Source organism: Sesamum indicum, linkage group LG3, assembly GCF_026168435.1.
Source record: "Sesamum indicum cultivar Baizhima isolate 11 linkage group LG3, ASM2616843v1, whole genome shotgun sequence".
Lineage (NCBI taxonomy): Eukaryota > Viridiplantae > Streptophyta > Magnoliopsida > Lamiales > Pedaliaceae > Sesamum > Sesamum indicum.
The window spans coordinates 26,233,066-26,256,235 of record NC_142659.1 but is presented as its reverse complement, the minus strand read 5'-3'; the positions used below and the strand labels follow the sequence as shown (position 1 = coordinate 26,256,235).

General features: G+C 34.6%; 3 protein-coding genes across 5 annotated transcripts; 1 reads left to right on the top strand and 2 right to left on the bottom strand.

Annotated features, from left to right (window-relative positions):
* Nucleotides 1–830: 830 nt before the first annotated feature.
* Nucleotides 831–5,281, bottom strand: LOC105158828 (uncharacterized). Its single transcript, XM_011075711.3, has 2 exons — nucleotides 3,084–5,281; nucleotides 831–1,194 (listed from the first exon to the last, which is right to left on the bottom strand). The coding sequence occupies exon 1, from the start codon at nucleotides 5,208–5,210 to the stop codon at nucleotides 3,096–3,098; it is 2,115 nt and encodes a 704-aa protein (XP_011074013.1). The 5' UTR covers nucleotides 5,211–5,281; the 3' UTR covers nucleotides 831–1,194; nucleotides 3,084–3,095.
* A 3,147-nt stretch (nucleotides 5,282–8,428) lies between these two features.
* URH2 (uridine-ribohydrolase 2) lies at nucleotides 8,429–14,267 on the top strand. 3 transcript variants are annotated; one of them, XM_020692990.2, is made up of 10 exons: nucleotides 8,429–8,589; nucleotides 8,704–8,819; nucleotides 9,673–9,732; nucleotides 10,571–10,756; nucleotides 10,836–10,940; nucleotides 11,125–11,221; nucleotides 12,548–12,655; nucleotides 12,737–12,872; nucleotides 13,582–13,627; nucleotides 13,840–14,267. In XM_020692990.2, the coding sequence occupies exons 1-10, from the start codon at nucleotides 8,544–8,546 to the stop codon at nucleotides 13,855–13,857; spliced, it is 918 nt and encodes a 305-aa protein (XP_020548649.1). In that variant the 5' UTR covers nucleotides 8,429–8,543; the 3' UTR covers nucleotides 13,858–14,267. The 3 variants fall into 3 exon arrangements, with proteins under 3 accessions (XP_020548649.1, XP_011074011.1, XP_011074012.1); XM_011075709.3 differs by lacking the exon at nucleotides 13,582–13,627; XM_011075710.3 differs by lacking the exon at nucleotides 13,840–14,267 and having other exon boundaries at nucleotides 13,530–13,627.
* A 1,420-nt stretch (nucleotides 14,268–15,687) lies between these two features.
* Nucleotides 15,688–22,733, bottom strand: LOC105158826 (la-related protein 6B). Its single transcript, XM_011075708.3, has 10 exons — nucleotides 22,120–22,733; nucleotides 20,293–20,374; nucleotides 19,521–19,615; nucleotides 19,329–19,400; nucleotides 19,028–19,107; nucleotides 18,818–18,917; nucleotides 17,759–17,806; nucleotides 17,566–17,634; nucleotides 16,913–17,068; nucleotides 15,688–16,312 (listed from the first exon to the last, which is right to left on the bottom strand). The coding sequence occupies exons 1-10, from the start codon at nucleotides 22,474–22,476 to the stop codon at nucleotides 16,034–16,036; spliced, it is 1,338 nt and encodes a 445-aa protein (XP_011074010.1). The 5' UTR covers nucleotides 22,477–22,733; the 3' UTR covers nucleotides 15,688–16,033.
* Between the last annotated feature and the right edge of the window lie 437 nt (nucleotides 22,734–23,170).

Genomic DNA, 23,170 nt, shown 5'->3' with positions numbered 1-23,170 from the left:
TATGCACTGTAGAATTTCAGAAATACGAGTGTTTAGTAAATACATAAAAATAAAAAAAGATATTAATTTGCTTAAAAATATAGAATCATTAAAAAAAAAGTCTAGTTCTATGCATTGATGATTAAAAGTATGAGTTTTAAATAAATAATTATTATACTCATTTTGACTTCCACGGTGACTTTTGGCCTCTCAAAATGAGTAGTTATAATATTGAAAATGATACTCCAAAAATGAAAATGACTTAACCAAAAACAAATTAATTGCTTTTAATCGCAAGAAACTCCCATCTGTCTCCACCCCAACCATACTAGTATTATTATTTAGGTATTTATATTTCTGAAATATTATATATATATATATATATATATGTTCATGTATAAATTATTTTTCGTCGTAACAATTAATCCAATAATACCAATTTGTCAGAAATATGATTCTGTGTTCGTCGTTTTAGATTATACACTCAATGTTATTTGAATGTATACGAGAAAAATATGAGAGCTCGTACGGAGAATTTGTACGAGAGAAGTTGATCCCGATTGCTGGAAGTATTTGCGAACCCAATTTAGGGATGGACGCTTATTATCCGCATGTAATTATGAAGGAAGTGGATGTGATACAAACAGTACAATACGAATTTTTTGAGGCTATTTTATGTGCCTCTACAACTATAAGAATTACCTCTATATATATTCAAGATGATTTTCATAGTTGTAGAGGTACATAAAATAGCCTTAAAATATCCATATTGCACTAATGGTTGTTGCTGCTGCCGTTGTAATGATTCTAATTTATTTGAAAAAATACGTAAAAAAAAAAAAAAAAACCCGTTAAATAACATAACTTTATAAATAGAATTCGCTATTCCAAATTCTATTACATCTTTATTTCATTTAACTAATACAAATATAGACTTAATGTACGTACAAAATCTTTCTTTAAATAAACACTCATACATCTCCCTTATAATCGTAGGGACACTAAAATTACAAACTTACCCCTAATAATTTCGATGATCAGACTCCACACTCCAATAAGTCCTGATCTTGCTCATCATATTGATCTTAGGATAAGATTGGCTGCTACGCAGTTGAGAGAAAAATAAGTGAAGTGCTTCCTTTTTCATCATAAATATGCTGCCATCAACTCCACAATGCATCATCACCTCTGCTGAAGAGTTTTTCAGCACACCATCTACAAAAATTAATGAACTTTAAGTTATAACATTTGAATAAGAACTAGGAAAAATCACAACCAGCTCTCATGAAATGTTGTAACTGTAATTTCTCCCTTGTAATTTGGAAATTATCAATATTCTCCGATATTTGATAAAATTATGTAATACTTGAATGAAAGTTTAAAAATTCACTTTGCTTTTGTTGCCTTTTTTTTGGCCGGGGGGGGGGGGAGGTAAGAAAAACTTCGAAAAATAGTAAAATTTCGTGATCGCTCTTCTAGCCCAAAAAAAAAATTAAGTAAAATTATTTCACAATTTACAAGGGTATTATGATCAGTTCACTACAAAAAACTGATGAAAACCTAACAAAAACTCATGGAATGGGCTAACAGACATAAAAATTTGAAGGTATTGGAAATTTCTTGAACAACGAGGGTATATTATAATTATGACAAAATTCAAGAGAATTCGTTGTAATTTTTCTATGAACTAACATAAAGAGAATCCTGACACTGTGTGCTTTACAGGGCGAAGTTGGCTAAAGAAAGGGAAAAGAATTTATTAATCTTGAACTTGTGTTTGGATTGACATATTTGAAGTGATGAATCAAAAAATAAAAATAACAAATTCATTGAGTTTGTTCGGATAATTTAGCTTAAGTCACGGAGCCTTATTTTGAGCTGTTTTTCGAGTCATTCTAACAGATACCAGTTTCACCTTGCATGAAATCATTCGAAATCCTTTCCTCGTATCCTTTCTCAAATCTAAATGCAGCCCCAAATCCATCTACATGTAGCGTAATGAAGAAAAAGATGTCTAAACACAGAGAATTATCAGCAGATCGTAAAATTTTTGTAGAAGCAAAACGGCATCGCTAAATCTAAAAAACATGGAAATAATTGAGGAATTATGAACTATCTTCAATCAAAACCAAGAAAGGCGACAAGAATCATAAGGCGTTATCGTTGCTCTATAGAAGGTATACAAACTCTAGTCCTAAATATGATGCAATGAATAAACTCAAAATCTACCGGTGTGTAGCTATAGCTTTCTAGTGAAATGCGAGGGCTAAAGTGAGGGGTGGAGAGAGTCATAGACAATATGCCATCTACGCGAATTCTTCTCTAATTATAGAATCGCATATATGTAAACTGTCAAGTTCCAATTGCTTAGGTAAAGAATTCACCAACATAACTATTTTTTCTTACAGGTATAAGCTTCATGTTATCATCCAAACCTGGATTTCCTCAAACAAAGGATCAAAGATGCAGTAAAGAGATGATATCCGTCTGGGGGACTAAGTATCAAGATTTTATGTATGTATATGACCAGATGGTTTGAGCATCACAAGCTCACCTATATCACACGACATGGAACCAAATTAGGATTAAACTGAAAAGGGACTGATCTTAAATTCAAGTCAAGCATGAGTGTATGTTTGTGGTCGTACTTACAAAATAAGTGCATAAAACTATTACTTTACAGAAATATAACCCTGTTTTACAGTTGAACAGTACTATTACTCGGATATCAAATATTTTGGAATTTTTCGTTTGTTGAAAGAAGATTTAGTACTGAAACATTTAAAAGCAATAAGAAGAAGTCTTCAGATTTTAACTTTTTAACCTGTAGTAAATGTTCATTTATGTTGTGTTTGATCGGATGGACTGGGAATTGAGGATCCATTCTACTTCTTTGAATAATTCATGCTACAAATGATTTGAAATCCTTGAGCTTCTATTTTGCATGGATTTCAAATCCATTTAATATAAAGTCATTTGAAATCCTCAAGCCAAATCCTTCCATTCAAATGTAGCCACAGGTGATTTAAAAGGCTCAATTGAGATCTAACAGGGGAAGTGCCAATGGATTGATACCCAAAAAATAAAAATAAGAAGATACTTACTTTGAGTTGCGATTACTTGACCTGAAACAAGTGGTTTTCACGGCAGTACGTCCAATCTGAATCACCTGAAGCAACTAAGCCACCCCCATCGGTGCATATGGATTCGGCACATATGTTAGGCCTATGCGATGACAGTCTTTTCTTGCCTCTAGCGGAGATGCAGGGTTCATACTCGCTAAGCACAGGAAATATATCAATGTCTAGTCCTGGATCATTTTCTTGATCTTCACCTGATTTAGCCTCTGGATAGCTTTTCCCACCACAGTTACTACTCTGGTAACTTTCTTTACCTTCACCAGATTCGATCGGCTGGTGCAACGTTACCTGTTCACCGAGGCATCCATCAGCATCTACATCTTCGTCTGACAAGCAACACCAATCAAATTCATCAGTTTCCTGAATTCTGCTCACCAACCCATCTCGCCATGATATCCTCATTTGAGAGACTGTCATATTGTCCACTGTAGAATTGAACATCCAAGAAGAAGCACTATCCACGTCTTCTGGAAGCTGACTGAGCTCAATGGAACTAGGTGGTGCAGCCATATCTGCAAAATGTAAACCTAAACAAGGTGCTTCCCATGTCGACATCTCACTTCTGGGGGATAGTTCCATTCTGTTTAGAGCGTCAGTCATTGAATCAAGTTCAGAAAGGACAAGGTTTCTGTGAAACACCTCTGACCTTGACCCTCCAACACGCGCACCTGAACTCGAGTCCGAATTTGGTGTCTGAATGACATTGCCACTACTTAAAGAATCAATACATAATGCAGAATTTTCTCCAATTACATTGTCACTAGAACTTTTCCCCTCCCTTGAGCTGATGCCATGGCAGCTATAACTAGAACTTGGAGAAATAGCCAACAAAAGCTCGTCAACTTTATCATTTGAAGGTTGCAAAACCCCCTGGAATTCAGAATCTTTTATAGGTGACAGTATAAAATTCCTATTTCTCCTTTTATTCGCCATATTATCAGTACTACCACTATCATCACAGCTGCTGTCAGCACACAATAAATCAGATGCATTTTCACATAACATTGAAGATGAAGCTAGTAAATTAAGTCTACCCGAAGCATCATCATACATTGTCCGACATTGGTGTAAGCTATTTCTTGAATCACTTCCCTCGTTCTCACGATCCTCATCGCAAGGAGATAACAGCCACCGAACTGAAGCCTCAGCAAGCAAAGGAATAGGAGACTCCTGCAAATCATTCACCACTTCTTCTTTGCTCTTTTCAACAGAAAGATTGATTTTTTGACAACCTCCTTTAAGACTCCCCCTACGCCTGCACTTCCTCTTATCGGTGACCCCAGAGACGAGGTGGCCGGCACCATAACAAACAGGCGTCGCTGCCGACTTGAAAACCAGCACTTTTGAACGGGACTGACATTGAATTTCGGGAGATAATGAGGCCTCAACAGGAGGAGTTTTCACAGCAGTAGCACAGTTACCACCACCTCTATCATAAACTGAATCCTCAATCACAGTTTCATGGTCAGCAAAACTGATAGAATCAGAATCTAAACCTAAAACTTTCCCCACTGGAGTACAATCCTCAGCAGAATTCAAGTTACTACAATTAGCTACACCAAGCAGCTCAAAGGGTAGCTTACCTGGACCTTTTTCTTGTGATTTCTTCATCTTTGCCTGAAATTCTCCAGACCCTTTACTCAATTTGTTCTCGGGATTGCCGTGAACAGATGAAAGCTTCGATCTTTGGCCATTTTCATGAACTGGTCTCGCGTTACTTCTCCAGAAACGCCTCTGGCTACCGGTCTGAGGCTGGTTCCTGTTGGATTTCTGCCAAGATTGTCTTCTTGGTACCTCATTTTCTTTAGATCTGGGCAGCAGCTTTGATGTATCTGCCGCTGATTTCTTGGCCGCATAGCTTTTTATTTTAGAGAAAGTTCTTGGCTTTTTGCCAAGATGGGCTCCTGAAGCAGAAGATGAGGATGAAGAACAGGAATTTGAAGAGAGCAAAGATCTTAAACAACCTTTTGGAGCTTCAACGGAAACAGAAGGATTTGAGCTGTTGGATTTGTGAATAGGAAGGCCATTGAGATCTTGCAATGGACTTCTCTTCTCATCTCTCTGCTTCTTTCTTTTGGCTCCTTTCTCCATTAACGAGTCTTGTGAAAGCAAATTGAAATGAACAAATGATGGAGTTTACCGTTGGTTTCAAAAGAGTGAGAAGGGAGGGAGGCCGGTGCTATTCTTTGTCCTTTTTGTCCCTAGTGTTGGGGAGTTATTTAATTTTTTATTATAAAAAAAAATTATATTAATATAATTTTTTAAAATACATTAATAATAATATAACGAGTCGTCATTTAAAATCGCGACTCCATTAAAAAATTACTTTTTTAAAAAAAAATATACCCAACTCGTGCGCAAATTTTTTTGTAAAGAAAAGCCCAAGTCGTCCACGACTTGGGCTTTTTTTTTTCATTTAATTATACAGTTGTATTAATTAATATATTAAAATTACAGTTGTATTAATTAATATATTAAAATTACAGTTGTATTAATTAATATATTAAAATTACAGTTGTATTAATTAATATATTAAAATTATATTTTATTTAATTATATATAATTAATTAAAATTATATTAATTTAAAAAATTATAATTAAGTGTACAAATATAATAATTTATATTTTTTTGTACAATTATAAAAAATACAATAAAATATATAATTATTTTTGACAACCTGATACCGGTACATCTGATTGTGTAGAAGAAGAGGAGGAGGAGGTCGGATTGGATGGGGGTGGCAGGGGAAGAGGATGGGTGTGGGGCCACGGGTTGGGGCAGGGGGCGAAGCAGGGGGTCGGTAGGCAGTGTGCGGTGGTGGGGTGATGGTGGATTATAATTATTATTTTGAAATAATATTTTTTTATAAGTTATAATTATATATATTATAAATTAAAACAATTAATGTTAATAGGCCTAGTTTGACCAGTTGACTAAAAAATGTATTTTACTCATTATATGTAAAAAAATAAGTTCAAGTTGATTAGGAGGTAATATGATTATTTATTCATAATATAGGGGTGATTTTTTATATTAAGAATTTCATAAGGGGGATTTCGATATTTTTACATATCACAGGGGTCAAAATGAATTTAATCAATTTCTATCTATACATATATTTGTGTATGTGGAAGACTTTCTGTACAAATATTATCTTTAAATTTTGGTTGCACCATAGTTTTTTTTTTTTTAAGTAATAGTCAGCCGATCGACTACTATCAATTAAAATAAATTGATTATAATAGTTTTTATCGAATAATAATATTTAATAAATTATTATAACAATTATATCCTAATTAATATTTAATAAATTATTATAACAATTATATCCTAATCAATAATATCTAATAAATTAAATTTAACCAAACTATTATAATAGTGAAAATCAGCTATGTAATATAGGAATTTAAAGCTTTGTTTGGGTTTGTTTGAACTCACTCACCTCTCCTAGATACTATATACACTTGTTTAGAATTGAAAAGTAACATCGTTTGGATTCATGTTTTTGAATTTTTCGAAACAAAATAAAATACTTAATATTTGTTTTTGTGTTTTTAAACTTTATTTTTGTGTTTTTTTATTTTTCAATTTTTTATATAATATATATACACATTTATATATATAATATATAAAACAGACATAATTTGACAATAAACAGTGATTTTTGTCTCCCAAAAGTATAACATTAAACATAAAATATTTATATATAAATATACATATAAAAGATATATGATTTGACAATGCACAGTAATTTTTGTTTCCCAAATCCAACATCAAACTTATACCATTTATTTTAAAATATTTTTAAATTACCTTAAAACACAAATCCAAATATATCATCTATTTTCAACACACACTTATTTATCTCTATTTTTCTCTCTCTATCTTCAAAACACTTAAAACACAAATCCAAACACAAGGTAAGTTTTTGATGTCTTATCACAATAGGCCATGTTTATATTGTCCGACGGGAATAGTATGTGATAGATAAAATTTGAAATAGATGATAATAGAATGAATTTAATTTTTGATAAATTAGTTCAGTGCTTTTGATGGATCAAACTTGGGATAAAATTGTATTTTTTTACAAAATTATCATCAAATAAGGTAAAAAAAATCTCACAAATATTGATGTCAAGTTTAGTCAAACGCATAACAGACAGTATTAATAAAAGCCGTAGGTATTTTCTGAAATTTAGTAAGTATTGGGGGACGATTCGTATTATGTGATGATGATGACCGATCTATAATACTTGATTCAATGAAGGTTGAGGTTGACTTACTAATATGTTGGTAGGCCTACGGTAACTAAATTGAACGATGTTTGAAAGACCTTTGAAGACGGGAATATTTTGTGGTGATTAGGTTCTCGTGTTTAGGTAATCACAACGAATTTATTTCAAACTAACCTAAAGAAATAGGTAGAACTGAGTGCGGAAAGTATGGAAAAAAATCTCGTAATGTATTTAACCAGAAAATTGATTATGCTCCTGCGGAAGTATCTACTGGTTATGGAATCTTAGGTGTCAAAGTGTGGATTCCATATACTCAAAAAAAAAATTAAATATATATATATATATATATATATAAGTATAAGAAGTAAATTGAATAAAATAGACACCATTTTTCAAGTAATCGAATTGTCTGATATTAATAAAAAGAATTAAATAAAAATTTATATTTATTTCAATTAAGTTCTTAATAACTTATTACAAATTAAATAAATCATTTCTAATAAAAAACTTGCAAAATAGGTTTAGAGTAACAATATGAATTTGAACCGAAAATTTCAAATTACTAGTTTTATTGTATTAAGTAAATTAATTTACCAAAATGTAAAAAGAATAGTTAAAATTAAATGCTCAACAAGAACTCAATAGTTTTAAATTTATATAAGGGTAAATTATATTTTGTCATTTGAATTATACTCAGTTTTATATTTTATCGTCGAATTTTCTTTTGTGTTAACTTACCATTTCAACTTTGCGAAATTTGTACTTTGCCATATATGATCTTTTTTTTGTTAATTTTCTGCTGGAAAAAAATCGCCCTAAGCATATTTGAAAAATATTATATCATATAACTCTTAAATATCACATGTGCACTGATGTGATGTTTTTTTGACAAAAAACTTGGTTGATGATCAGTTATAAATAATAAAATATAAAATTTTATAAAATTGAGATAATAAGTTGACATGTCCTAAAATTGCAAAAGCCCCCATGTGATTCTGTACGAAAGGTTCTTTTTAAACTTTATTTTATATAAGAAGATATAATTGATTATTGAATTTTTATGCGGAGATTTTTTAACATTTATATTATGAGGGGGTCTGTATTTTTCCTATATAGAAATATATATATATATATATATGTATATCTATTAATCAAGTGCACAACTTGAGGAACTATTGGATTGAATCAATGGCGGAGCTCAAGAAGATCATCATCGACACCGACCCTGGCGTTGGTACATTCACATATACACATATTAGCTTCTCTTTGTTGTATTGATTTGTGAAAAGGTTCCAACTTTTTTGGGTTTTGAAGTTGATCATTGAGCTGATATTTTTGTGTTGATCAGATGATGCGATGGCGATCTTTTTGGCGCTGCAATCACCGGAAGTTGAAGTGATTGGACTCACTACTATTTATGGCAACGTATACACCACTCTCGCCACCAGAAATGCTTTGCATTTGGTAATTCCAAGCAGCGTTTTTGGTGATTTAGTTTTTCAGATTTTGAAAATTGTCAAGAAAATTCTTGATCTGCTAGGTACTACTGTTACAAGCACAGGGCACATCATTTAACTTTCATTGTTGTTCTAACTTGGTAATTGATTGCTTAATTAAATAATATCCTGAGGGTAATGGATGATGAATGACTTATTCTGTGGTAACTAAAGCGTTATGCTTGGTCCATTCAGTGGAAATAGATGCGGCCCTGTTTATTGAATTATATTTTTATGTGTTAATATGATTTAGTTACTAGTTATCCTTGTCAACGTGAAGAATTGAAAATCCATTAAGACAGATAAGGCTGATTTTAGTTGCTTACTTCTTGCAAATTTGCTGGTTTCTGTTCCTTCTAAGATTGCCAAAATCAACTTTCTCAGCAAACAAAAAGACGAATTAATTTTCTGGATTTGACCTTTATCTATTGAGTAGAAAAGGATGTATAATTGTTGATTTGGGTGTCAGCAAGATTTTCCATATACCATAAGGCTGGTAGTTGTTTGCAAGAAATTAGTCATGAAATGAAGGCCGAGAGACAATTGTTGAGACAGAGAGTACCATTGTATTTATCGTTACTAATGCAAACTATTTATGACCCCCTGGTGTGGGTGAAATTCTGAGTTTCCGCTGATAAACTTTTGCATTGAGCAAAAAGAAAAAAGGAAAAAAAAGAATTTAAAAACGGTGATTGATTTCAGTGAGCACTAACATGAACCTAATCCTATCTTCAAATTTTTTAGTTAGTTGCAAATATTTAGATTACTGATAATTTGATAATTTTGTAACTAAATATTGGTACTTACATTTCATAATCCAGTTGGAGATCGCTGGGAGGACAGATATTCCTGTGGCTGAAGGATCTCATCTGACCATCACTGTATGTGTTATGATAGATATTTGCCAGCATTTGTTTCTGTTTTTCACTTAATATCAGAAGTACCATACTGTGACATGATTTACTTCATCATTCAGTTATAAATTAGTGAGTCACAAACTAATATGCTTCAGAAATGTTTTAAGAATGTTAGGCCATTGATTTCGCAATTCATACATGGCTATCAGTGCATCTAAGGTTTGATGACAAATACAATAAACTCATTAGCTGACATTCTGTGGAGGAATCGGACTGGATTTGGCAACTCCTTGAAACAACTGTGGGGTCTAACTGTTTTACTGTTGAATTCTTAGAAGTAGAATATAAGGACAAGGTAAGTGACAATTTAACTGTTTTGAAATTGAATGTGTAGAAGTATAATATAAGAACAAGGTATTACACAATGTAGTTCTGATGAATTTAATTTCTGAATGATGGAAAATATGCAGATGATACTAGTCACAAGGGGTGGTGGGGTTATGCATCTTCTTGCTGATGCATGAAATTACTATTTGTCCAGTTTTTTCTTATCCAATCACCCTCACGTACAAGAAAATCAAACTGACCATGACCATCTGATAAGGCATTTGTATAATAGCGTGTGGGAGCTTGTACTCATTAAGTGTACTGGTCTTTCTATGGAAACGTAATCAGATTGGTATGTTTGTCTGACTATTGTGATTGATCTGCGGCAAGCAAATCTTGGCAGACCACCTTGTTTTTCTTGTTTGGTTTACTTTGTTAAATTTGCCCTGATATGTTAAAACATGCATTGTGAAGCTCTCATATTAAACAAGTGTTTTATTTGGCATGATTTGCAAAATCACATTTTTTTGTAAAGAAAGGTACAAAACTTCGAATTGCTGATTTTGTCCATGGTACGGATGGATTGGGAAATCAAAACTTTCCTCCACCCAAAGGAAAGGCAATTGAGCAGTCTGCTGTAGATTTTCTTATTCAGCAAACTAGTCTTTATCCAGGGAAGGTCACGGTGGTGGCCTTGGGCCCACTAACAAATATTGCACTGGTTAGTTTCTTGAATTATGTTAATCATTTTCAACATTTTGTTTGGATCATGCTTTTCTTAAATTGATTGATGTATACAGGCTATACAGGCAGATCCTGCATTTATAAAGAATGTTGGGCAAATTGTCCTTCTCGGTGGTGCTTTTTCTGTAAATGGAAATGTGAATCCGGCAGCTGAGGCAAATGTAAGTTGCTAAATGATTTGCATGTTGGTCAAGCACTCTGCCCTATTTTGCTTGATTTTGTTGTTATTATTATTATTATTCTTGTTGTTGTTGTTGTTATTGTTTTTGTTATTATTATTATTGTTATCGTTATTATTGTTGTGATCATCATCATCATCGTCTTTTCTTGTGATTGGTCGACAAGATCTTCGGAGATCCTGATGCAGCAGATATCGTATTCACAAGTGGAGCTGATATTCTGGCTATTGGAATAAACATCACGCATCAAGTCATTTTAACTGGTATTTCTGCATGGAAACATCTTTTTAATAAAGTTGTTATACCTTCTAAACCTTGTAACCATCCTATGTTTCTCTTATACTAGCAGTTGCTATGAGGTAATTTTGTCTCATGGAAACTGATTAAGTATGCTTGTTCCACTGTCATTTCATGTTAGCTTTGTGATTTACTAGTTGACTATCTAAGTATCATGTTTAATAGCTTTGAAGTCCAGATCTCTGTATTTGTCAACCTTGCCATATGACCAACTTCTTAAGTAGAACACTGACTGGAAATATTTGACCGCAATGGACACTAGTGTTTATAAACCTCAATCGAGGTCCAAATTTGGTGAATGCTTTTTTCATTCTTGAAGAATTCTCTATACGTAAAATTGCTTCCTAAAAGTGTTGATAGTAATTAAAATCCTCCTGTATTTTAATCAAGTTTGAAATACTTCTGGGGCCAAACAATGATGAAAATATGCTCCCATTAGATATAGCTAGGTCCAGACAGCAGCTGCTCAAGAGCCAACTTATTTCACGAGTTTTAATTTGTTTAACTTCTGCTTTAACAACAGAAAAGTTAATGGTTGATTGGATGCTGAATCTTTGATATTGGTGATAACTGATTATTAGTATTTCTTGATGTCGATGAGCGATAAGAATCTGGAATTGCCTTGAAGCTGAAACCTGAATTATAATTAAGAACTTTATCATGTGACAGAGTAATTCAGCCTTGAGTTTCCTTGTAAGGCTGGTGCCAAGAAGCCCCATAATATATATGTTGCTGGTTGCACCACTCTTATGAAGTATTTAATTAAGTTCCCCAATTATTTACTAGTTATGAAGAATGTAATACAATGGAAGGGAAGTAATGCTGGAAAGAAAAGAGAAGTAAATGGAGATAGTAGAAAAAGAAAAGAAACTGAGAAGGAAGGAATTGAAGCAAAGTAACGGGGATCCATAAACCAGAGAGCTGCTAATTGCTGAGGCTGGATGCGGGAAATCATGAATTTTAGGAAAGAGCGGTTGATGTGCAGAAGTTGCGTCTTGCACTAGAATTTGAATTGGATAACTGGTAGTGATGGTGGACATAAACACTAATTACACTCTGTCTTCTCTAGTAACAAGAGAAGAATTTCTCTTCTATTTTCATCCTTTCATGCAATAACATAATTAGATTCAGCAAATATACACTAATGCTTACTTTAATTCATCAAAATGCAAGTCGTTTTCAATACTATAGGAAGTAGGCGACTTCTTTTTAAATGCTTGTCAGTTGTTGCATGAATCTTGATTTTATCTCTTTCAACTAGCAAAAGATTAGTTTTATCTATTCTTTTATAGATGCCGATCGAGATAAGCTGGCAGAATCAAGTGGAAAGTTTGCGCAGTATTTATGCAAGATTTTAGATGTGTACTTTTCTTACCATCATGATGCCTACAGCACCAAAGGTTTGCTTTATTAACTGGTACTTAGATGGATGACGAGATTGTAAGTTTTTGTTGATACAATCTCTACTCAATCTAATGCAGGTGTTTACCTTCATGATCCAACAACCATTCTTGCTGCTGTTGATCCTTCACTGATCACCTATGTAGAAGGTGTTGTTCGTGTGCAAACAGTTGGCATCACAAGGGGCCTAACATTATTCTATAACAAACAGAAAAGGTAGTACCTCGAAACTCAGTATTCCTGATGCACTCCTTAATTGTAGTGATGCAAATCATTTTCTCAGCAAGAATGCACTCAACATATGAGAAAACAAGAGATAATATAGAACTAATTCAAATACTTAATCTGCAATTAGTAATATGAGATCCAACAATTTAAATACTAATAAGAAGTGGAGAAAAAACCGAAGGTTATCTCTCATAGGTTACTAAAACTTGAAAAGTAAAGCCGCTTAAGAGAGGTAGTCTCCCTTAACCTTCAGACTAGAACGGTCAAAGTCATGTGGTTACACAGAATTTGCCCAAGCTCTTTACTGGCACATACTATTGATATTCTCTAAGATGAGGAGGAACCTGTTTATGAGTTAGGTATAGTGGATTCATGGATGGATTCTTCAGATGGTCAATGAATGGGAGACTTTTAAGATGGTTTTATGAAGATTTCTGTTGCTCTGCCAGCCTAAGCACACGCTATTTTTCTAAGTCCAAGCAAGATTCCGTAATTATCCCATCTAGGAGACTATTAAAATCTCGATAACTCATGGCTCGACACTGTTCAAATCATAAGAGTCAAGTGATCTTTTTCTTCATTAAATTAAGGAAAATTCGCAGCTAAAGCACTCCCAGTTGTGTGAGCTAAATGTCCTGAATACAGATGCACAACAAGGAACTTGCTTGAAGTCATCCATGGGTAATATAATTTACAGCTGGTATCCTATGGAATTGAGAGTGCATAAACTTAAACCTTGCCAGGTATTTTAGTGATTCCAGATTCATTTCTGTTAAATGTCTAGTAGCATTATAATGATTCCATAGAGACATAGATGCCCAAATAATTTGAATCAACAAAAATAACAGTTCTTGTGTCTTACAATTCATATTTTATTTACGCCATATTGTATATGATATCCTTCTCGTCGGGTCTCCTCGTCTGCTCACATTTTGACCATTCACTGTCTAACAAGGTTTGGCGAAGTTACTGAATGGTCAGATAAACCAACTGTCAAGGTTGCTGTTACTGTTGATGCCCCTGCAGTGGTTAAATTGGTGATGGACAGACTTATGAATTCATAGATTTTTCGTGGACGGGATGTTCTGAAGATTCCCTTCATCTCCATTTCTCATTGCTGGCACAAATAAAACAAAATATTATCTCGGCATTTGGAAATCTGTATTTTCCTTGGAGCATGCAATTTGTACAGCCGGTCCTCCAATTGTAGCCGGGTATTGAGTACCTGGAAATGTGATTGTTCATTTCTGATCAAGTAGCCTACTTAGTCGTAGATTTTACTGGAAATTTCAGTCACTTCAGTTGATTGCCAGTTACACAATTGTTATGATATTTGGCAGGTTTCTGGTTAATTTAACAGGCATAACATTTCATTGTTATCAACTGCTTTGCAATGAGCTATGAAATCTGCCTATTTTGGTTTCAGAAAAAAAGCGGACAGATTTGCTGTGGGAAATAGTTGCAGAACATGGAATTGTTCCAACTGTCCAAAATTACCCAACAACGACTTGGAACCAGAGAAGCACTGGGAGCCGTCCGTTAATGATAACAATTCACACCCTCAATACCCAATATAATTTGACTAATCTGATTAATACTTAAATTTTGCTCCCTAACTTTTTGATTCAAAATAAACATGTATTTACATATTTGATACACGCAAATATATAAAGTTTCAATACACAGCTATTCTATGTTATTATGGGAATATGCAAATTCTCCTCTTTTGCTATCATAATTACAAATAGAACCCCTCTGCTTGACTATACTGTTAGGTTCTTGGATCGAATCTATCAAGCTAACCCTTTTGCCCTTATTCTATAATTCATCGACACTTTTAAAAAACCATTCCGTGCTATATTAGATACATATCAGACATTCACATGACGTTGATATACCTTTAATACATGTCAACACGACATTTAAGTGTTCAAAATTAGAAAGAAAAACAAAAAATGGTGTCGGGCACGCTGTTTTATGTGTCCAAAATATATAAGGATATGGTTGTTTTTTTTTTAAAAAAAAAAAATTAAAACTATGATGGCTAAGAAAAAATGTTCAATTTGACTTGTCCCTCCTAAAGTTTGTGAAAACATAACTTTTTGCCTATTAGTTTGTTCCTCTTCTTTTTTCCCCCCTCTTTCTTCTCCACTATATTTCTCTCCGGGAAACTCACAGAAAGAGAAGTCCATATCTATATTCAAGCTCTATTTGCTTATAATATTGAGTTAATTATGTATATTTTCAACAATGTATTTCGAATTAGGAACTCAAACTTACGACATATTCATATTATTTTAACGCTAAGTTCTATTTTTTACTTTATTGTGTCAACTATTCTATATTTTTATTTTATGAGAGTTTACGTTTCTTGTTTTATGATATACTTATTTTAATTCACAAATTTTATAGGATTAATAGTAAACATTCCCCAAACATATAAAAATTTTGCACTTGTCCCCCAATACTTTTTTTTACACCCAACCACCTAATTTTTTATTTTTATAGCACTTTATCCTTTTTTTTATTTATAGAAAATAAAATAGAAATATTCAGACTACATGAACACACGTGCTTTAGGTGGACTTATAACAATATAAAATTATAATTTCACACCCCAATTTTAATACAAAATTAGAAAATTCAGGAAAAAACCCAAAAATCAAGGCCGTCTAACAGAACCCGGTTCAGTGCTCAGTGTTTTACAATTACATGTATAATAAATTCTATATATAATACACACGCAAGAGATATAGATAGATAGGGTGGGGGTGGGTGGGGGGGGGGGTAAGAGAGAGAGATGTACTAGTAATTCTTCTTGTTTTTTCTTCTCATTTTTATATGTATAACAGAATCTGCATCCAGCGGAGATGTTTGCTATCTACAACAAAGGTAACCTCTAAACCTAAACAGGACAACAACAATGCAACAATAGTTCTCTCCATGTTCTTCATTTTCTAAAATGTGAATCACTCACTCCACAAAAGGGTATAGTCTGATCCGAATTAAGCAGACAACCCGTTATGCCAGCTAACACCGTCGACAACTTTTGAAAGAGAACGGTGGAAAATGCAGCTGAGGATATTGTTGCTCCAAGACTTGCATGCTAGCTTACACGAGACTCAGAACCCTGGTTCAGTCACAAACGCTCAAGCAATTTTTACAGCTACAGGCTTTCCTCGACCCATGGAGAATCCCTTAGTGCCATCAGGCATGCGAGGGACGGAAGATGCTTTGGCTATGTTCAGCTTCTCATTACTTAAAGAAACTTCTAAAGAAGGAGATGCAGATATGTTTCCTCCATTAGTTGGATGCTGAGGCCGTCCACGTGACTGTCCCTTTCCCTTTCCCTTGCCATTGCCATTTAAACTGCCACCTACTGAACTGCGCCCTTTCTTCTGCCCATTGCTTTTGACAGTATCCTCCAACTGTCCACCACAAACATCACTATAACTCATTAATCTTGGTCTAAGAAATTGAAAATGACGGCCCTCAGAAGCACTCATGCATTGCAGATGCTTTCCAGTAAATAAAGGGTCTCACGGAGGAAAGTGCAGGTCATTGTGTATTTCACATACTGAACAGCAGATCAGGAAGCATAAAATGGCAACCAAAAATTCACCAACTAAAAGTGGAAAGGTTCAAGGATAACTAAATTTCTTTAGCTCAGATAGACAGAAAGTGAACTGTTCCTTTTAAGTCTGGGCAACAATTTTTCTTCAGAAATTATCTGCGTAAGCTTGGTGGGGATTTACTCATAAAATAAAACTAAAAGTGTCGAAAACGCTATCTGGGATTCCTTTCCATATACTTATACCTATTCCTATTTAACATTGCCCTAATTTTTACCAAACAAATACAACTTTTTAAGCTATTCTCAATTTTACGACCCCACATAGTCATTGGGGCACATGGAAACTGGATGGGTGGAAAAGTGTCTTAAGCATACTAACATATTAAAATTGACTTTGCCTCCAAATTGTCTAAATAGTATAATTGATGTTCGTGTAAATCCCAGTGGCACTTACCTGAAGCTCATGATTTTGCTTATCAGATTGTCGCACTGTATCTTCCAAGTGATTCTCCTTGAAAACCTGCATCTCTGCCACAATTGTCTCATCTTTCTTAACAGTAGATTGACCTTCATGAATAACTTTCTTTGCTCGTGCGTTAGTAGGTTTTACCTGTAAATGCATATAATGGATAAGTCAAGACTCTTTTTTTTCTTACACTCAATCACCCAACACACACGCACCCAAGGTTCAAACACAAGACCTCACATAAGAAAGTCTTGTGCCTGAACCATTGGGCTGTCTCCCCTGGGGACTCTGTCAAGCTTATAATCCATACAGTCAGGTGTGGCTCATGACAGTCAAACCCTCAAGAAGCAAAGTTTGACAAAATAGCCAGTCGGTTTCGCTGTAGGTTTGGATCAAAGTCGAGATATTCTTAGATGAAGGCAAAGATGGGAACAAAGCTATAGACAGATAGCAAGAAATTACCCATAATTACAATTCTATAATATGTTTAGTGTTCTCCTACATACATAATTACACAGGTATCGCATGAAAACCATTGACAGTACTTCTATTGGCATGTGAAGATTCAGCATGGAAATATTATTAGCCACAAATGTTTCTTCTTATTGCTTGTCAAAATAAATAAGAACTTTAGCACATACCACATTTTTAAGCAGCAAACGAACTTTTAGACAGTTCCTCCAATTGCCGTCATCTTTCAGTTCAGCAACCTGCAAAAGAGCCAGCACAAATACTTGGGGTACAGAGCTCAAACCAGGCCACATTTTTAAAGATTTGTTGTGGTTGTTGGAAAAAGTTGATTTTAAGGAAAAGACAGGTATGAATGTGGCATACCGCTCTCTCTGCTAGTTCAGCAGATTCGTACTCCACAAAAGCATGAAACTACACGATGACATCAAATGCAGAGGTCAGGAAATGTGATCTTGCAAGGAATGAGCACAGACAAAGGCTGTTGTAGCTCTAAATATTCTACATATGCAGTCTTAGTTATAGCATGCAAATTTTGTTGGACCACACAGATTATGACATCAACTAACTCCAGGAAGTATGAGCAATTCATTTACCCTCTTTCCCCTCTCCTTTACCCTCAATGCATAAAAAGATCAGGAAAGACCACATGCAAGAAAAACAGCTTAATTTTCTTTAGGTAAAATGAAGCAAAGTTTTTAAGAAAGATTGACCTCATTTTATCTAAAATTCCCAATTCTGGGAACTGTCTAGTTGTTTCATTCACACCAAACTGGCAGGCAATTAGGGCAATATCTATTTCAAAGAACTAGATGGTCTTGGGATATCCCAAAATTATGTAATTAGATAATCATCTGGGCCTTGATATCTCAACCCAAATGCCATAAGCAATTAAAGCCAAAAATGAAGAAAAATAAAATAAGAAACCAGGGCATAAACTCAATACTCTATGTATCACCACTCACATTCCCTACCCAACCGTTCCTGAATAATCAATTAGGTCTCCTAAACCTTCATGTAAGTTCATGCTGGCACATAGAATAGAAGGAAGCTAATCCAAATCAATTCTTGACAAATGTCAATGTTGGTGGCAGCTGAAATTAATTTGCTTGGACAGAAGAGGTAAACCAAGCAGCCATCACTGAACAAAAATGGGTGGTTCAATAGATTTCATAAAGACAAAATAGTCACCTTTGGAGCAGAAGATAAATCATTTATCACTTGAGCAAAAAACCACCTTAATCAGACTAGCCAACATTCAGAAATCATAAACCATGTGAATTATAATGTTGGATAATTGCAACTAAAAGCAACAATGTTTTTGCTTGCTCAGAAACCTAAAACCAACATGCAAATAGTTCCTCTAGTTGAGAAGCTCAAAGCTCTAAGTAGCTCAGACAGCAGGTAAGTTACTCAAACGTATACCTTGCCACTGAATTGCAACCCATCCCCCTTTCCTGCTTTAGATGCATAGGATGCACCATTGTTGGAACTCTGAGGTGGACAGGTACGGATTGACTTCACACTGGTAAAATCATTTCAAGAATGAATAAGAAAGACCAAACGACATTTGTTCTAAACAAATATTTCGTGTACATTACTACATTTGGCTCTCAAAAGATGCGCAAAACATACCTCCCCACAGATGAGAAGATCTTCATCAGGTTCTGATGAGAATGATCCTCGGGTAAATTCTCAGCAATGACTATACGAGACTACAGACAGAGATGATACCAATCAAGGATGAGATTAGGATAACTGAACATTTTGTGAACTTAACAAGGAAAACCGCAAATCATCTTTAACCAATAAGCGAAAAAAATAAAACAAAGGACAGATTTTACATTTAATAAAGTCTAGGATTGGATTGTGAAAGCTAGCATGAGTTTAACCTCAGATCACAAAATGATAATGGAAGGAAACAAATAAAACCTACTTGTAGCTCTTCCATATCTGATTCAGTCAATGGATGCTGGCGTTTAACCTTTTTTCCGTCTTCACTAACTAACTGGGGAACCAAAAATTAACACAAAGGAAATAACATGAAATAGGGACAAAGTTAAATACACTACCATAGAAACAGAGAATCTACAAAGAATGGTAAACTTCTCAGTGAATGCAGAATTACCAGTTTATTTGAGCTCCTCAGGATACTAGCAAGCTGTGTACTGTCACTAATGGCAGTTTTGATTTTTTTGAATGATGCGACAACAGAAAGTGGCACTGCAGCATGACAGCATCATAGAGAAACAATTTAAACTCAGTAATTTGGTAGTAAAAAGAATTTAACTATCCACTCTGTGAGTGTCTCAGGGAACAAAAATAGTCAAAAAGTCCAGATATAAATCCTGCATGAAATGACATGAAGAAATTTGTGTGCGTGTGCGGTGGCATTTTTCACCAAAATAGTTATGGAACAAGGTACAGGAATCAAGACTAGGCACCATCACCAAATCTTAAATCTATAAATCTTATGTCTTCAGTTCTGGAAACAAGAGGTACTCAGTAAGCCATGATTAGCTCCCACCAACAGACGCATAGTGAAAATAAATCTAAAGCCAAGATTAGATTTCCAGAAAGTTGACTCAAAGATCTAAAATGATGTGAAGAAGAATCTGTTTGATCCTCTCACTCAACTACATGCTTGTACATTTCTCCACATTTAGTCCTTACAGGAACACGTGACCAAACAAATTCATTTCAACACCATGAGGTGTTCATATTCTCAGACCATAACACTGTTTCCAATCAAATCAAGCTGACCAAATGACTCATGCAAGTGACATAGCATCACCTTGAAATGAAACCATAACTTCCTTAATTAGAATAGAGTCTAAAAGAGAAAATAAAACGTGAAACTTATGATCCAACAGAAGAAAATATAGACAAGAAAATCTCACCATATCCCTCAGGATCTTTGCTCATGTACCTAAATAACTGATCTGTCGTAGCCAGATTGATATCACTGAAATAGAACTCCACCTGCATCACATAAGGATGTATAACTTACCAACTGAAAGAATAAAATCTTGGGATGGCAAACCCAAGAATGAATTCTGCAAGAAACAGCATTACTCAGAATCTTAGGCACTGGACAAGGTCAAAGAAGTGGATATAGGTCCAAAAAAGTGTGGGACATGATCCTGCAGCTTTTCTAGAAATCCAAAAGAAGTGGCAATGTCAAATTGATATTTTTCAAGACATGCAAACTGACAAGAAGCGAATATCCTAAAGAAACAATGCTCTTTGACAAGAAACCAAAACGCCTCTATTGCCATATATTGATGCTCAATCAGGAGGAAAAAGGAAGACGATGCCCAGCGCTCACTACATATTGATACACATACCATACACGTGTTGAGCTACATCCTACATTCTGTAATTAATAAAAGAGAACTATCTTCTGCGGTCACTGGTTATTGTTATGGATGTAGATCATTTACATCTAAGATTTTTGTATATGTAAATCATATGTTGCGGAAAGCTATTTGCATATTAAGCCATCTGTTGCAACCTTGCCTGTACTGCAAGGATCTGGGGCAACAGAAGCAACACTAGAAACCCTTCCTTCCCTCAATCTCTACAGTTCACTGTGCACATGCAAAACTGGAAAGACAAATTCATTCAGTAACTCGTCCCTCATACAAAGGAAAAGTAGTGCACAGACAAAGGTAAGTTCAAGATCTCTCAACAAGGAGTGCCCCTAATAATTCCATCCTGATACCCTCAAAGTCCAATAAGATCTTTGCAAAGAATATCAGATTCCACATAAGTTAGCAAGTTGAGTATCTTCGAAAACAATTAAATATGTGATGTAGAACAAGGATGAAAAATTGAACGACTTGTTAGTGTACTGGGATGTCTAGATATGGTAAAGCAGAAGGCAAAGATTTTTAAGGCGAAGTGATGTAATAAAAATAAAAAATAAAATTCAGAAGCTGAACTGGTTTCCAGAAAATGTAAATGTTAGGGAATAAAATTTGTAGTGGTTGTATGGTCCTGTTGATATTACACCTAATTGGACTTGTAAGGGCATCTGTTTTAAAACAAAGGAAAGGATGCTAGAAACTGGCACACATTACAATTGAACTAAGGAAAAGAAAGATAATACAGATAGGGAAAGAAGAATGGACGGCAGTATGAAGCATAAACACTTGAGATCCTTGCAAATCCATATAAACATACTAGCAATTTGAATGATGATCAAATTCATTGAACAAGAAGAAGAGACAAGTAGCATTAATGATAATCCATATCAACTTCACATCTGGAATTCTCCTACCGACACACGGACCAAATTCAGTATAAGCAGCATTAATGTACTACTTAACTGTCCTGATCAAGATATATCACATTTGCTCCTGATACACAGACCAATATTCATTATAATTATGTGGTTAATGAATATGAACAAATGCAAGATGATTCCTATTAAATTACACGTTTTTAGTACAAAAATCAGCAAGCATAAGACTACCAAAAAATAAGGACATAACAAAGAAATCCAAGGAACAAATAACAAACATCATGTAGAAAAACACAAGCATATATACTAAATCATTTGCATATAGCCAATAGAAAGGAAACTAAAATCACCAGAACTAGTAAAAGATCAACTACGATTTGCAATTACTATAACAACTAAGTTCCTCTGTTTATCTCCGCACAACAAACCAACGACTTGTACCCTTCAAACTTAAGGGCAATTAAGTACGCACAACACCTACCTGATTGATAATCTTCTGGTGAGAATCCGACAACCCATTTTTCGTCGAAGTGGCAGTGATACCATTTTTTCCATCAGCCGCGAACTCCACTGGGCCCACTGGATTCACATTGTACCCATAAAACGGCGTCAGATTTTGCTGGTAATAGTTCTCGTACCCATAGTAAGGGGGTGGCAACGGCGGCACAAACGACGGGGGCCTCGCGTACACGGGTGGTAACAGCGGCGGCGGCGGCGGCGGAGGTGGCGTCGCCGCGGACGAGACGCGGGGGACGAATTCAGGAGCCTCGGCGTTCAGCTTTTTGGTTCCGACTAAGGATGATGGGGTTAGGGCTTCGGAAGACTGCTCCTGATCCATGAAAACGAGGAGATTACAGGCGTCGATTCGTTTGAATTAGGTGAATGATGTTTATACTAAACGAACTGAATTGAAGATATTCTGTATTTGGGTAGAAATTTTCCAGAGTGCAGAGAGAGTTGGAGAGACAAAGAGGGAGAGTGTAGAGAGACAAATCAGAGTGTTTCTCGGCCTCCAGCAATGGAGTTTTGTATATATATAGATATACAACAGTGCGTGTGAGTGTGAAGAGTGGGTGATCCCCTCTTCTTTTTGTTTCTTGTCTTTTAAATATAGATTTCTTGAAATCATTCAAGGAGTGCAATTTTTGGATTTAATTCTAAACTTAATTTTCAAAATTACACAATTGCTAGCCTCAGATTCTTCATATTAATAACAAAATTGTTTTTGGTCATCAATTTGGAGTTGGGAGTTGTACACAAATTTTTTCCTATCTAAAATTAAAAATACAACAAAATTATGACAAATAAAATATATGAATGTGAAACATCCACTTGAATTTGACTTTCCACTATAGTAATTTGAGATCTTAACATCATATATTTAAGAGTTAAATACATTTTGCACCCCTAAATTATGCATAAAATATATTTACACCCCTAAACTATAAAACTTAACAAAGTAGCCCCTCTATATACGAATTTTTCATGATGAAAATGCCCTTAATTATTTACACCTCCTAAAATATCTCTGT

Excerpts from the sequence above, each read along its gene's own strand:
- URH2 (XM_011075709.3), top strand. The coding sequence starts at position 8,544 with ATGGCGGAGCTCAAGAAGATCATCATCGACACCGACCCTGGCGTTG. Across the intron at positions 9,733-10,570 it reads GATCTCATCTGACCATCACT|AAAGGTACAAAACTTCGAAT; the intron begins GTATGTGTTATG and ends TTTTTTGTAAAG. Across the intron at positions 10,941-11,124 it reads ATCCGGCAGCTGAGGCAAAT|ATCTTCGGAGATCCTGATGC; the intron begins GTAAGTTGCTAA and ends TTGGTCGACAAG.
- LOC105158828 (XM_011075711.3), bottom strand. The coding sequence starts at position 5,210 with ATGGAGAAAGGAGCCAAAAGAAAGAAGCAGAGAGATGAGAAGAGAAGT.
- LOC105158826 (XM_011075708.3), bottom strand. The coding sequence starts at position 22,476 with ATGGATCAGGAGCAGTCTTCCGAAGCCCTAACCCCATCATCCTTAGTC. Across the intron at positions 20,375-22,119 it reads ACCAGAAGATTATCAATCAG|GTGGAGTTCTATTTCAGTGA; the intron begins GTAGGTGTTGTG and ends TATGTGATGCAG. Across the intron at positions 17,807-18,817 it reads GGTTGCAATTCAGTGGCAAG|TTTCATGCTTTTGTGGAGTA; the intron begins GTATACGTTTGA and ends GTCATCGTGTAG.